General features: G+C 40.1%; 1 protein-coding gene across 1 annotated transcript in view; it reads left to right on the top strand.

Moving 5' to 3' along the window:
- ank1a (ankyrin 1, erythrocytic a) overlaps positions 1-15,472 on the top strand; it is a 44,143-nt gene that overhangs the window by 12,530 nt on the left and 16,141 nt on the right. Inside the window, exons 14-37 of the mRNA XM_034148617.1 lie at positions 324-521; positions 638-736; positions 829-927; positions 1,028-1,225; positions 1,760-1,858; positions 3,045-3,143; positions 4,076-4,174; positions 4,265-4,357; positions 5,376-5,448; positions 5,619-5,639; positions 7,473-7,593; positions 7,777-7,855; positions 8,863-8,978; positions 9,296-9,520; positions 10,190-10,344; positions 10,428-10,639; positions 12,437-12,641; positions 12,880-12,976; positions 13,120-13,348; positions 13,978-14,106; positions 14,221-14,340; positions 14,422-14,506; positions 14,679-14,753; positions 15,053-15,184. Of these exons, the coding sequence (XP_034004508.1) occupies positions 324-521; positions 638-736; positions 829-927; positions 1,028-1,225; positions 1,760-1,858; positions 3,045-3,143; positions 4,076-4,174; positions 4,265-4,357; positions 5,376-5,448; positions 5,619-5,639; positions 7,473-7,593; positions 7,777-7,855; positions 8,863-8,978; positions 9,296-9,520; positions 10,190-10,344; positions 10,428-10,639; positions 12,437-12,641; positions 12,880-12,976; positions 13,120-13,348; positions 13,978-14,106; positions 14,221-14,340; positions 14,422-14,506; positions 14,679-14,753; positions 15,053-15,184 (3,058 nt within the window). The remainder of the gene's footprint in view (positions 1-323; positions 522-637; positions 737-828; positions 928-1,027; positions 1,226-1,759; positions 1,859-3,044; positions 3,144-4,075; positions 4,175-4,264; positions 4,358-5,375; positions 5,449-5,618; positions 5,640-7,472; positions 7,594-7,776; positions 7,856-8,862; positions 8,979-9,295; positions 9,521-10,189; positions 10,345-10,427; positions 10,640-12,436; positions 12,642-12,879; positions 12,977-13,119; positions 13,349-13,977; positions 14,107-14,220; positions 14,341-14,421; positions 14,507-14,678; positions 14,754-15,052; positions 15,185-15,472) is intronic.

The following is a 15,472-nucleotide window of genomic DNA, read 5'->3' as shown; positions in this document are numbered from 1 at the left end:
CAATACAGAACTATCCACATATTGTGTACGAGTGCATAGAGATTTCTCCTATTAGAGCTAAATCCAATAGTCTGTATGTGATACATTAAACATTCATTTAGAAATGTGAAGCTTTGGTTCACAGACACGTATTCCTGGCAGTGCTTCAACATACTTAGTTCCTTCCTAAACAGCAAAGCATACATTCACAGTAATGCAACAAGATGAGATCATGGAAGAGAAGCTGAGAAGTTAAACTGAAGTCACTGAAGCATATTTCTGCAGAGGGTTCATGCAGTATCTTTTATGGTGTATTTAATTATTTCTCTCTCCTTGTTGTCCAGGATGACCAAACACCTCTGCATTGTTCCTCTCGGATGGGCCACAAGGAGATCGTGAAGCTGCTGCTGGAGCACAAAGCCAACCCCAACTCCACCACCACAGCAGGCCACACACCCCTACACATCGCTGCCCGGGAGGGGCACGCACACACTGTGCGCATCCTGCTGGACATGGAGGCTCAGCAGACCAAGATGACCAAGGTAAAACCTGCCTGCTCGTCTTTCACTGCACAACCTTTGGCTGTCTTAACACTGTTAGCTAGAACAGCTGCAACTCCCAAACTAATATTTCCACTTTCTCTGTGGTGCATCTGTAGAAAGGCTTCACTCCACTCCATGTGGCCTCCAAGTACGGCAAGGTGGATGTAGCAGAGCTGTTGTTGGAGAGAGGAGCCAACCCTAATGCTGCTGGGAAGGTAAGGGGAACCTTAAGGATCATTGGAAAAAAGATGAATAAAGCATTGTTTGTTCTGCCTCAGTCTAATGAACTTGTGATTCTGTTTTCCAGAATGGACTGACTCCGCTGCATGTTGCTGTTCATCACAACAACCTGGATGTTGTCAACCTGCTTGTCAGCAAAGGAGGGTCACCTCATAGTGCAGCCAGGGTAAAAAAAAGACACACATTTACACATAGATAATGCTGAATGGCCCAGTATCATGCATATGTACATATTTAGCTAATCACGATGCCTGTCTGTTCTGCAGAATGGCTACACCGCCCTCCACATAGCATCAAAGCAGAACCAGGTGGAGGTGGCGAACAGCCTGCTGCAGTACGGAGCTTCGGCCAATGCTGAGTCCCTGCAGGGGGTCACCCCTCTGCACCTGGCCTCGCAGGAGGGGCGGCCCGACATGGTCGCCCTGCTCATCTCCAAACAGGCCAACGTCAACCTGGGAAACAAGGCAAGAAATACAAAGCTGATTGTTAGACAAATATAACTCGTCACTGGCTTGAGCTTCAATATCAGGATACATGTATTTATTATCCTTGCAAGAATGGAAGTAGTCATCACATACAGAGCATTTGGTGCAACTAGTTCCTGAACAGTGTCCTTCACATGCTTATATACAAGAGAGGGAGTTACACAGTCACAAGATGCAGGAATACTGGTTCAAAGCAGTATTCAATGTTTAGTTTAGATTAGCTAAGACCAATGTCAGAAATGATCATGCTTGTCATATGTCTGTCTCCATAGAGGCTGAATCATCATGTTAATCACATAGCTATCATATACCTAAAACAGTCCTGATGCTCTTCTAGGTAATCATACATCCTGTCACGTACACAGTTACAGTTAGGCCTTTGTTATCATGTAGTACATTGAGTATTTTCTCAACACTGATCAAAGGACGAGGTTGATTCAAACTAAAAATGATATTCAATTTGAGCTTTTTTTCCTGTGTTTGACCTTTGTCTTCTTCTTGTGGTTCCCACAGAGCGGATTAACCCCGCTCCATCTGGTGGCACAGGAAGGACATGTTGGCATTGCAGATATTTTGGTGAATCAGGGGGCTTCAGTCTGCGCAGCCACGAGGGTAAGACCTTTTTTAGTCTCACGAGAAGCTGTTGCTCAGTTATCAAAGCCTTATCAGTGTAGAAACTCGTGCGATCTACTTTGAGCTTTAGAAGATAGTGTCTAAGTGCTGTAGCATAAATAGATGAATGTTCTCATAGCAGGGGGTCCCGTTACCATAAAACATGGCAGATTCTTGAGGTTTTTAATGTTTACAGCATCTCTCTGAATTGTAATGATAGATGTACTTTACTTTAGTGTTGCAGCTCGTCAAGCTGAGGGTTATTTTGTACTATTATATAATGTTGGGGAGCTTAGGGATTTCAACAAGGGATCATAAAGTTCTATCTTTTTCCATAAAAATTCACAATTTGTTTGCTGATATATTTGAAATTAGTTTTCTAAATTTGAATTTTAGTGGGGTCAAAATATAAATTAATGGAATATAATTTATGAGGAAAAGTTTAGTGACTGCAACAAATTGTCCACATTTAAAGGTGGGGTAGGTAATTTTGGAGAAACCAGCTCGAGTGCGCTAGAATTTGAAAATACACAGCCGGAAGAAAATCTGCCACTTCCTTACAGAGCCCCTCCTCCAACACACACGAACGCGCACATGACCAATGAGGGCACGAGATAAGTTTGTGCACAGATGGAAGTCTGACAGGCAGGTAGGCCAGCCAGTTATTTTAGCCGGGCCGGTGAAAATGATTGGTCGTGCTTTTTACAGTACTACGGCTTCCACAGATGACATTTATTTATGGATTTGTTGTCAAAGCACTTAAGATATTCATTGCTATCGGGATGTTAAGAGCATTCCATGGAATATAACAAAAAGTGTATCTCGAGCCGGTTTCTCAAACTTACCTACCCCACCTTTAAATTACAAATCAGACTCACCTTTTTAGAAATAAATGTATGATATATAGGGCTCTTGTATTGGACTGATCATAATCTCAAACAAAATGTAATATTTGTATTGTTATTGTCCCAATTCCATACACCAGAGATAATTGCATCCTCTCTTGTTAATGTCTTAATTGCAGCCTTTCTGCTCTGTTCTTTTTTAATGATTTGAACCATAAGATAATGCAATATTCATGAACTATTTTAGGATCAAATCTACATAATATATTCAAATTAAAAGGTCATTAAGACACAAAAGTTATGTGACTGCTGTGATTTTAACTTTTCTCTCTCTCCTTCAGATGGGCTACACCCCCCTCCATGTATCGTGTCACTATGGCAACATCAAGATGGTGAAGTTCCTCCTGCAGCAACAAGCCAACGTCAACAGCAAAACAAGGGTGAGTGCCTCCCTCTGGTTTCAGATAAAACTACAACTAAATGAGTCAGGGCATGAGTCACGCAGCTACTGTGCCCACTGTCTGATTCACTCACCAGGAAACACGATTACACTACATTATACAGCTAACCGTTATGCAGGGATCTCCCCAGAGAACGCTATTAATAATGATTTATAGGAATGAGAAGATATTACCTCTCTAAAGTTTAATGTACTGGACTGGAGTTAATTTCAGGTGCTTTAATTTGAATGAGTAAGGTTATATGTAGGGCAACAACTGATAAGTGTATTAATTATTGAGTAGCAGATTGATTTTGTGTCTGTAATTTCAAAGAAAGAACATTTGCTTATGTGTCAGTATAACACACCATCTGATTTACCTGTACTAATAAATAAGGAATAAAGACAACCATAGCCACTTAGGCATGTCTAGTTTAACTCAATGCATCTGGCTTAATAACAACTGGCATTATAACGGCTTTCTTGATTTAGCTTTTTTTGTGAAAAGGTAATTAACATAGTCAAACAAGTCCCTAGAGCCCAAGCTGACATATTAAAATGGCTTTTTCTTTTCTGACTAAGAGTCGTAAACCCAAATAAATTCATTTTGTCATCATAGACGACCAAGAAAACCACCAAATATATATATGTTTTAGAAACTAGTAGCAGTCCATTTCTGCTTTTAGATTACTCAAATACATTTAATTATTTAAATTGTTACTCATTAATTGTCTGTTAATCATCTAATTGTTTCAGCTGTATTCATAAAACATTTATCCGTTATACTGATATTGGTTTAAAAAGGTTTTTGATGACTTTGTTACCAGCTGTATTACATAATTAAAAAAGAAAATTTCAGTTAATTTTTAACGTTGTATCTGTAAAACTATTCGTACATTATACGAGTAAGAATAAATGTATTCTGTTTTCCAGCTGAGTTACACTCCTCTGCACCAGGCGGCGCAGCAGGGACACACGGACATTGTGACGCTGCTGCTGAAGCACGCCGCTCAGCCCAACGAGACCACAACCGTGAGCATGAACGCACCTCACATCTGAAAAACCATTTATAAAGTGTTGTCGTTCAGACATCTGATCAATGTGCTCCTCTCTGTCCGTCAGAATGGGACGTCAGCGCTGGCCATTGCTAAGAGGTTGGGCTACATCTCTGTCATCGATGTCCTAAAGCTCGTCACAGAGGAGACGGTTTCCATGGTGAGAAGTTTAGAATTGGACTGTGTTCTCTGTTTACAGTACTGGCATTATGTGGGCATCACACTCACGTTGAAATACGGTTAAGGTTAGTTTATTTATAGAGCACATTTCAGACACAAAGGCAATTCCAACTGCTTTACAATGAAATAACACATACTATTAAACACAGAATAAATTGAACAAAAGGACTGGCTTATCTAAAGCTAGTTGAGTAGCACTTGAAATGTGTTGGCTCTATGAAACCTGATGTACTTATATGATTCCATTTTCTTCAAGTTTGTATCTTCTTGGTCGAATGCACTTATTGTAAGTCGCTTTGGATAAAAGCGTCAGCTAAATGCAATGTAATGTAATGTAATGACAGCTCATAGAAGAGATGGAAATTAGTTAAAAATTGACATTGTAAATACACATAATGCTGCAAGAAGTGCTGAAGCCCAACAATAAAACAGAGATAAATTACCTCTGGAAAAGCAGCATTAAAGTGCAAGGTTTTCAGATTCTCAGAAAGTTTGTTCCAGATCTGCAGAGCAGTTATATTCAGTGTATAAGTGAATCAATAATAAATGCGTTTTCACTCATCTGTATCAGATTAAACATACTCCAAAAATCCACCATTACTTTATTATTACAATGAGGTTTGTCACGCAGTGGTGCTAGTGTTACTGCCTTACTCTATTTAGCATGATCACACACTATACTTTCTTTAAGTGAATCTGGCATAGTTCTGTGTTTTCTCCATGTTTTCTTACCTTGGAGTGCAGAATTATTATCATTTTTGATTGGTTTGTTCACATTTACATACATTTTGGGTTGAATAAATATTGTCACTTTTCTGTTGTTTTGTTTTATCTTGTCTAATACTTCAATACCATGTGAAAAATGTTATTTATGCTAAAAAAAAAATGGAAGAGAAAGTCGTTGTATGAATTTTGTATTCATTGTGTCGATGTAAATAAAAACACTAAATCATTTTACGCTGTATTTACAATTGTTTCTTCCTCTTCCCCCTGTGCAGACGACCACAGAGAAACATCGCATGAGCTTCCCAGAAACAGTGGACGAGATACTGGACGTGTCCGAGGATGAAGGTAGAGATCTATAAATATAATAAAATGCATAAAAACAGTCGGAAACAATGTTTGATCGACTACGTTGATGTTATCTAAACATTACTTCCTGTTTATGAGGCTGATTTTATGATGCTTTACCTAGTCACATAAATATTCATTATTTTCCGATTCCCTTTGCCCTTTTTTAGGAGTTGCACAGCTAACATTAGGTATGAATGTCTCTTTGTTTCTTCGTGCGGCATTCATAGGTTGTTGTACTAAAGTGTGTGGCTCCATTTCAAGCTCTCTCTCTCGTTCTCTCTGTAGTGGCGCTCACTGTGATGGTGGCTCTGGTTTCTCATTGGCATGCACCCATAGCACCCATGTCTGTAACCTTTATCTGTCCCTTCAAGAACACCCTCATCCTCTAACTCTGCAGGTGTCTTTTCTTCCTCTTAAGTTGTGATTTCAGTCATAGCCAATACATTTTACACCTATATAAGGTATACAAATTTAACAAATCTTTAATTAAAACATTTAAAATCAGCCCTGTGAGCTTTAAATAGACATGTAGTGCTATCCTAGCTTTGACATGTGCGTGTGTCTTCACTTGTCAATCATCTGCCATTCCAACTGTATTTGTTCAAAATGAATTGGCTTCAATGTTTGCTTTTACAATTGATTATGTAATTCTTGTATCTCAAAAGAGTCACATGTAGTGATTAACTCGCAGTGAATCATCGCTTGACACTACATTTACTTTCAGCTCAGGATTATAATGGTTTTCAGCTAATTGTCTTGGTTTTTACGACCCGAAACATTGCTTTTCTCGTATCACTCTCAAGGCTTTTATAGTATTTAGCCACAACAGGCTGCTGTTTTCAGACAAATCCCTCTGGAGTTTGTAGAGAGCAAACACAGAGCAGAAAGGAGAGTGAATATTGGACTTACAATCATCAGGTGGACAGAGAAATAACAATGATAATATCTTTGAGTTGACGAATAACTGTTAGCTTACAAGTTCTACTACAACTTAAAAGGTGATATGTCAGCTCACAGCTTGTGTATGCATCACCTCAAAAAGCACTTATTGCTACTGTAACTTTTAATGACGTTTACAACACCACTGACAATGATATCAGAGGACTTCATGTCTTGATATTTTTAGTCCCCTGATAATTTAACCGACAGATTGTCACCTTTGCTCTAAATATAGAAAGTAGCAGAGACGTTGCCTTAAAGACACATTTCATAACGGCTACTGTGAAATTATATTTGCAGCTTATCTGATGCACAGGCTTGTATGTGGTAACACTTCGCCTACACATACACGGCACACAACACGGAGAATATCCAGCACACGAGCTGACTCGTATAAAACCTGTGGGAAGTGCACTCAGAGTCGAGCATAGTGTAATGACACCTACGACATCACTTTGGCTTTCGACCGCTGACAGAAGCCCACTCACACACTCGCTGAGCTGGTACGGTCACAACCTATTACACACTTCTGGTGAATTCTTGAATATTACCGCATGTGTTAAGGGGTAAGTAAACCCACCTCTGCTCACATCGAGTTATACTGTACTGTTAAAGGAGAACAGCTTGTACTTTGGTTATGTGTATTACTGTTTCTTACTAACAGTTTTTTGGAATGAGATTGTGTCTGTATGCTGTTGTGTCTAACTGTTTGTGGGACTACATGTGTAAGGTGTCCTCTCTTATTTTAATGTAGCAATGTTTGGGATTCTGAATGAAAAGTGTTGGACTCTGAGACTATAGCTGATTACAGTGACCTGCTGTTTTGATTGTGTACTGTTTCTGGCGTTATGTAGACAAGTCTGTGCTTAATTTGCCTAACTGTAAGAAGGTCAGTGTAGAGAGCATCTTCACTGGTGTCTCATCTCACCAGTCGAACACCTGAATCACAGAGCCATCTCCTAACCTCCCCCCCCTTCAAACACGGGCTAACAGCCTTGTTCTCTTCTTTCTCTCTTTCTCTGTTTTGCTGTTTCCAACCTGACCCGATCTGTTCGCTCTCTTTGGCATGTTGTTCTCTGAAGGAGAGGAGCTCTTGGGGACCGAAGGGGCCAGGTACATGAAGATGGATGACATGAAAGACCATGATGACGATTTCCTCTCTCCCAAGAAATCACTGGAGTACGAGAGAGGGCTGGGCTCAGCGTAAGGGGGGCTGGGCGGGGAAACAAGCCAGAGACCAAGCTGGTAGCCACAAGCTACCGGCTTGGTGGAAGGATAGAGGGGGATGCACCATAAACACTAACTAAACACCAGGGATGAGCACTTGGGAGGAGATTTAAAGAACTTCCTCAATCTCACTTGTGTTTTTCTCTTTTACTACAACAGGAATTACTCACCAGCCATTCCCAGGATCCCCCGGGTCTCTCCGGAGACCGTTATCCTGAAAGAACACGAGATGGATCAGGTACTGATCAGAGCTGCATTAGTAACAAACTGCAGAGTTACTCCAGAAATGTAGCACTGCACTCCAATAAAGATAAGGGACTTGGAAGAAACATAGTTTAACGATAAAATAATTGTTAATTCTTTGTATGGGTAACAGTTCAAGAACACTTATTTCCCATAATGCAACGTAACATATTTTATTAAACCTACCTTAACAGGTTTATGCTTTCAAGGTTTACCAGTTTGCAAAGCTTGCTCCTGTAGTCCTGTAATGAATTAGCAGGTGGAGTACCGCTTTTACTCCTGACAGTCTCCTCCTGATTGGTGGAGTTGGCCCAATAGCCGTAGCGCCACCGTCCTGACAGTGTTCAAATCTGGATCAGTTTTTATCAGATCCGTTGCAGCCCCTTTTTTAGAGATTTGGGTATGGAGGAAAATAGAGAGGGTTGTGTTTTCTGACACTTGGTGAGTTCCCTGGAACACCGGGGACACATATTCATGTATAAAAGACATGCATTTTGCATGATAGGTCCCCTTTAAGTTAAAGTTATGTTTTTTTGTCAAACTACTATTTCAAAGGTCGAGAACCAGCAATTAACTTTCAAGACTAATTTGTTCATTGAAGTGATTTTATCATATGAAGGGTTGTGATTAATGGACTTGGATTAAACTCACATTTTAATCTAAACCTCAAATTGATGATTTTTTTTAAGGTCAACCCTCTTTATAACATGATAATGTAAATGAGAATACTTCTTTAGAGGTTTTATGAAGGTTATTGAAGTACCTTCTCCATATCCACTTTTAAAATAGCTTTAAAATGCAGGACGAAAACACAATTTCTTATCATATCCCTTTCAATATTAACTTTATATGTGAGACGTCATCATATCCCTTTCAATATTAACTTTATTAAACATATGTGAGACGTGTTTGAATAACACATGTTTGGGTTCATTTAAAGATTATCTGCCACCATTTTCTTTTGAGAATGTTATGAAGAGTTTGTCTTTCCTTCTGTTTTAGCAACACACTCCTCTTCCACTGCCCAAAGAATACGACGATGACTCGCTGATTCCCAGCAGCCCAGCGACTGAGACGTCAGACAACGTCAGCCCAGTCGCTAGTCCCATACACACAGGGTCAGCACATCTTTTTGTTTCACTGAATCGCTCTCTAATATCTGATCCGGCAACTAACACAATGCACAACAATATCTGTTTTCTTGTTTTTTTTATTACTGCTGATTTGTATTCCTTTTTATTCCATTCCATTGCAATGTAAATACTGTTATTTTTTTTAATATGTTTCTAGTTCTCTACCTGTGTTTTTAATTCTTGTTTTACTTTTATATATGCACCACGACACCAAGTCAAATTCCTCGTATGTGTAAACCTACCTGGTAATAAACCTGTTTCTGATTCTGATTCTAATTGTCCCGATGTTTGTCCCTTTGCAGGTTCCTGGTCAGTTTTATGGTAGATGCTCGTGGTGGCTCAATGCGAGGCAGCAGGCATAACGGTCTGCGTGTGATCATCCCCCCGCGGACCTGCGCCGCACCGACCCGCATCACCTGCCGCCTGGTGAAGCCGCAGAAGCTGACCAGCCCCCCTCCGCTGGTGGAGGGAGAGGGGCTGGCCAGCCGGATCATCTCCCTGGGGCCCGCCGGGATGCAGTTCCTGGGGTGAGGAGACTGGAAATATCCTCCTCTAAAAACACAATGAATCTTATTAGGGCTGTCAATTAATGACAAATCTAATTAATTACATGATATGCTGAATTATCCAGTAACAAAACATTACAATTACTATTGCACATGAGAAAACAATGTATAGAAATAACAAAATATATTTTTTTCCCAAATACTTTTATCATTAAACTTGAGATTATCACTTAACCTATAATGTGGCTATAACCATCTTGTGCTTTCATCCACAAATGAATAGCATCGTGTTATTTACCATACACAAATGTAAAATACCATACATTATTAATTAACACTATCACACGCTGGAGGCTGTGGCTCAGTGGGATAGTGCGCTGAATTAGTGTGCTGAACTTTGAATCAGGGGATAGCAAGTTTGAGTCCCACTGCAGTCGGCATGTCGTTGTGTCCCTGGGCAAGACACTTCACCCCAAATTGCTCCTGTGGGGATTGCCCACAGTACTGAATGTATGTAAGTCGCTTTGGATAAAAGCGTCTAACAATGTAATGAACATGTATTTATTTATAAACATAAATAATGTGAGTGTATTTCAATTTGAGAGCCCTTTGAGAGCGTTTAAGATGGTTATATTTAGTACATAATTGTCATTTGTTGATGAATATGTTTCCCTTTGTGTTGTGTTTTAGACCTGTGATAGTGGAGATCCCTCACTTTGCTGCTCTGGGTCGGGGTGACCGGGAGCTCGTGGTGCTGAGGAGTGAGAACGGCAATGTCTGGAAAGAACATCGTAATCGCTACGGAGACGAGGTGCTAGAAACAATCCTCAATGGGATGGATGAAGGTAAGAGTTCAAATGCCAAATTTAAAAAAATGTCACTGAAAGGTGTCACTTCCTGAGAGTTTAACCCTCGCTTTTCTCCTCAGAACTAGAAAGTCAGGAGGAGCTCGGGAAGAAGCGGATCCGTCGCATCATCTCCACCGACTTCCCGCTCTACTTTGCTGTTGTGTCACGAGTCCAGCAAGAGAGCGACCTGATTGGACCAGAGGGAGGTCAGCTGACAAGCAAACTGGTGCCATTGGTGGAGGCCACGTTTCCTGAGACGGCCGTCACCAAACGAGTGCGCCTGGGTCTGCAGGTGAGATGGGACGATGAAGGAAGGAGAAGAAAGACAGAATCGTTAATGCCTGTGTTGCCTGAAAGAATAAAGCATGTTACTTTGATGGAATGACCTGATCATATCAGCCTCTGTGCCAAGTTTTCCTGATTTCGTTTTTCTTTGGTTTGTTTATTCTGCTTTTTGCATTTTTAGAGGACCTTTTTACATTTCCAGTGCATGCACTTGGCACCTTTATATAACTGTGGACTGCTCGTTTAGTGCTGATTTGATATTGTTTGTTTTTTCCTTGATGTCTCTCTCACTAATATATTTATTTCATTGACAAAGCCCTGTATTTACTATATTTCACACATTCATTTGAGATACCTTGTTACAGTTAGTCAGACATTACTTGATGGAAAAGCAAAATACATGTTTGTATGACTGTATACTTACTGTGTAGAGGTTTTTGTGTCATAAATGTCTCGAATATGTGTTAAAAGATCCTTATAGAATGAAGTGTTGTCCCTCATAGAAAGGGACCCTTTAATCTTAGTTAAATAACTGTTGGTTGAAGCTTTATGGACCTTTTGAGAGAATGGATAAACTTTTCAGGTCTTGACATTTTCTATAACATATTCACCAAAAGAAGAGAAATATTTTATTAGCACACTGCACCACACTCAATTATACAATAGGAAACCACTCTCTTCACACAATAATCCACTTAAGGTTTAACCCTCACCATCTGATGTCCTGACATCCTGTTTCAAAATAAAACATCAAATTGCTGACAGCTCTAAAATCCATAACAAATCGTATTGGAATGAGATTTAATAATGGGGCTGAATTGCAGATTACAACAATTCAGGCATCAATCATCAAATAATTGTCACATTGAACCTTTTTTTTGCACAAATCTGTTTCAAATCTCTTCAAAAAATGTTTTAAAAGGTTTCTGAGCTAAAAGTCCTTTCAAAGACTTTTTTATAATATTTTTATGAATGTGCACAATTTTTTCATATTTGCTGACATGATATCAAGGCTTTATTGTTTTTCAGTGTGAAGATATTTTTTCCAGTTCAATACTATGATTGCATTAATATTTGTTTTTAACAAAAAACATAATTAAAACATTTATAATTTATACATTTTTTCGTGTAAATCTAATATCAGAATCTGTACCAAAATGTAGTAGATGTCGTATGAATGGACCTTCAGCTGCTGTCCTTTAGACACAGGAATGAATTTATGACAAGCTAAATATGTATTATGAACTAACATGCAACCACACATGATGTAACCTAAGATAAAATAGTGAATGTAAGTAAAATAGATATGCTCATAATTTTTTATTAACATATTTTTAGGAATATATATATTTAACTCAAATGTTGCTTTAATGATCATGTCATGAATGGCCTTGTCAAAAACCACAGTGCCCTTTTCTTTTATATCAATTTTGTATTCATAATTGTAAAAGCTGCATGTGTTACATTTTACAATAAAAAGGAGTTATTAAGTGCCACAAAAAAGTTGTGTTGCTATTGTCTTTCCACGTGTGATCAAACCAACCAGAAGGTATTTTATTCACTGTGGACTTCTTTCTCTTTCTCTTCCCCTTTAATTTTTCCTATTCGGTTGTCCTTTCTTTTACTTGTCTTTTCTTCGTCCATTGCCCTATCCTCGATCTCTCATTGTCTCCCTCTACCTGCCATCTTCTTTTCCCATCATCTCATTTTACAATCTCCATTACCTATCCCCTTTTTCTACCATATCATCACCCTGTGCCTGTGTTACGTACCCCCTCTTTCCATCATTCACTCTCAACCTCAGGCTCAGCCAGTTCCAGATGAGCTGGTTGCTAAGCTGCTGGGTAACCAGGCAAACTTCAGCCCCGTGGTAACTGTGGAGCCTCGGCGACGCAAGTTTCACCGACCCATAGGCCTGCGTATCCCCCTGCCCCCGTCCTGGAGGGACAGCCCACGAGACGCTGGGGAGGGAGACACCACCAGTCTGCGTCTGCTCTGCTCAGTCATAGGTACTTTATGCCAAGGCTGGGACTTGTGTGTGTGTGAGTAAGTGTGTGTGAGTATCGCCTGCAGCTACTCCGTTCAATGTCGAGTGAAGATTAATGGGGGCAAAACTGCTGATTTGCAATGAAGAGAGATTTCCGAATTGGATGAACATTTATTTTTCTTATTTTGTACTTGCACCATGAGACTTTTGCTTTAGCCAGAATAGCCAGTTTACCCTTTCTCATCCTGACTGATTCCCAGGTGGCACAGCCCCAGCCCAATGGGAAGACATTACTGGCACCACCAAGCTCAATTATGCTAAAGACTGTGCCAGCTTCACAACAAACGTTTCAGCACGGTAAGTGGACAACACATACATCATATTAACAATTACTCCACTAAGGTTAATGTAAAACTTTGCCATCTCAAATCATTCTACAGTCAGCTAGACAATAAGATGTTTCCACACAACTGAGATTCCATGTCATTGTTTCGTCTCAGGTTCTGGCTCGCCGACTGTCCTCGGACTGCGGAGGCCATCTCCTTCGCCAACCTGCTCTACAGGGAGCTGTCAGCCGTACCCTACATGGCCAAGTTTGTGGTGTTTGCAAAGATGAATGAGCTGCGTGAGGGCCGCCTGCGCTGCTACTGCATGACCGATGATAAGATGGATAAAACCCTGGAACAACATGAGAACTTCACAGAAGTGGCTCGCAGCAGAGACATAGAGGTCAGTTCAGAAACAGGGGCCAGTTATAAGGAGAGTTTAACAAAAAAAAGTACTTAAGTATTGTTACTTTACAAATTTGTCTCAAGTAGGGGTGAATGTACTCTTTAAAATAACTACTTGAGTAAGAGAGAAAAGCATTGCGTGAAAAACAACTTAGATGCAATTTATTAGATAACGGTTTTTATGTTCAAAAAGCAAAAACAATTTTAGGTGCATTTACATTTTTGTACCATTGTTTTCACTACCATATCCAGACCCAGGCAAATAACCATCTACCTACCGTGAAGCACTATTTATTTTCTTAGAACAATATAGAAAAAAAATGCTTAAAGAACAGCAAGGTTTGTGCCGTGTATGTGTGTTTTTCATGCATACGTATGTGTGTTTTGGTGGGTGGGTTGTGCTGCCTTATCTAGACCAAATGTTTAGAAGTACAAATACCTATAATCAATCAAAAATGTACTTAGGGTTAAAAGTAATAAAATAGGCAATAAAACAACTTTTTATTTGATTTAGGGAGTTAATGTAACACTTTATTACCCACCAGTGAGAAAGGCAGAGCATTATACTGATGTGGTCAAATGGTAGTGTAGTGTAGTGTGGGCTAATTCCTGTGTCCTGTCTTGCAGGTGATGGAGGGAATGCCGCTTCACCTTGAGTGTTCAGGTAACCTGCTGCCGGTGAGGAAGGCCACCCAGCAGCCTCGTTGCTTCAGCTTCCAGGCTTTCAGAGATAACCGACTTCCTGTCTCTGTTAAGGTATTACCTGAGCTTTGTTAAGTTTGATATTCTTTGTTGTTCAAATGATAATATACTGTCTCCACACTACATACAGTATACCTTTAATGCTTTCCGTTTGTCCCTGTGTCTAAGCTGAGAGACAGCAGTAAAGAGCACAGTGGATTCCTGTCTTTCCTGCGCAAGTCCACTAAGTATGAGGACAGCCAACATGTGCTCTGTAACCTCAACATCAACATGCCTCCATGTATCAAGGTAAAGCTCCAAAAGTACAATGTGTTTAGTAAAAATAATTTTCTGTGAGATGATAGACTTCAGTGTGATTTGCTTGTGCAGGTTATTGGGAGTGAAGACCGGAGGCGAACTCTGACCCCGCTGGCTTTGAGAGAAAGATACAGCGCCTTAAATGAACCTGCTATGGGTATGAGGCTCTTACTCCGCCAACAACTGCCCCTGCTTATGTTCTTATAATGCTGTATTGAATATAAATAAACAAGTATGGCAATGCAGGGATAATCTCAACCTTTAATTTACTTGTAACAAAAGTAAAGATGTCAGATGTTAAGTTGTCAGTTTTGGTCTGGTGTGTGCAGCATCTATGAGCGCCATGGAGAGGACGGAGCTGAAGATGGCTGTCATTGCAGAACAATTGGGACTGAGCTGGGCTGGTGAGAAAACAATGACATACTGAATCAGATTTTATTTGTTGTAAACTTTCCGTGTTTACCTTATGTCCGACAAGCTTGGCTAGCTAGCTGCTAATTAAGTTCAAACATGGCAACTAGCCAATGGAAACCAATTATTTCCTGTTTTCCTGCCAAGAGCCGAGCTGTTGACAGACAAACTGCCTCTTCTGGGTAGAGACACTGTGAAAGACTGTGTAAAGTATGACAGCATGACCCACAACCAAAATTATATAAATATTTATCTCACTTACTTGATTTGTTCTGTCTCATTTTTGCCACAGAGTTGGCGCGAGAGCTTCAGCTCAGTGTGGATGACATCAATAAGATCCGTGTAGAGAATCCCAACTCGCTGCTGGAGCAGAGCTCTGCGCTGCTCAACCTGTGGGCCACACGCGAGGGCAAGAGAGCCAAGAGTGAGTCCATTACATCTGAAATTACTGTGCATTTCTCTCATCCTGTCACCTAAATTATGGAAGCCCTGAGAGGCGAATAGGGAAAAATATCCGGTGATTGATTTTTTAGGTCTGATGTTAATAGCGGGGACGTTTTGGCTGGTGCTTTTTGTCAGGATATTTTTTATTTTCCTATCGTGTACTAGCAAGTTTTATAACATACCAGTTAGTAAACATTTATTATTTTTGACGGTATGTGCCCGGCTTCTCTCCAAAACCAAAGTGCTCAGTGACAAAAGTAGGAATACG

The sequence above is a fragment of the Trematomus bernacchii genome, unplaced genomic scaffold (genome assembly GCF_902827165.1).
Source record: "Trematomus bernacchii unplaced genomic scaffold, fTreBer1.1, whole genome shotgun sequence".
Taxonomy (NCBI): domain Eukaryota; kingdom Metazoa; phylum Chordata; class Actinopteri; order Perciformes; family Nototheniidae; genus Trematomus; species Trematomus bernacchii.
Note: the sequence above shows the minus strand (reverse complement) of the source record. Positions and strands in the feature narration are given on the sequence as shown.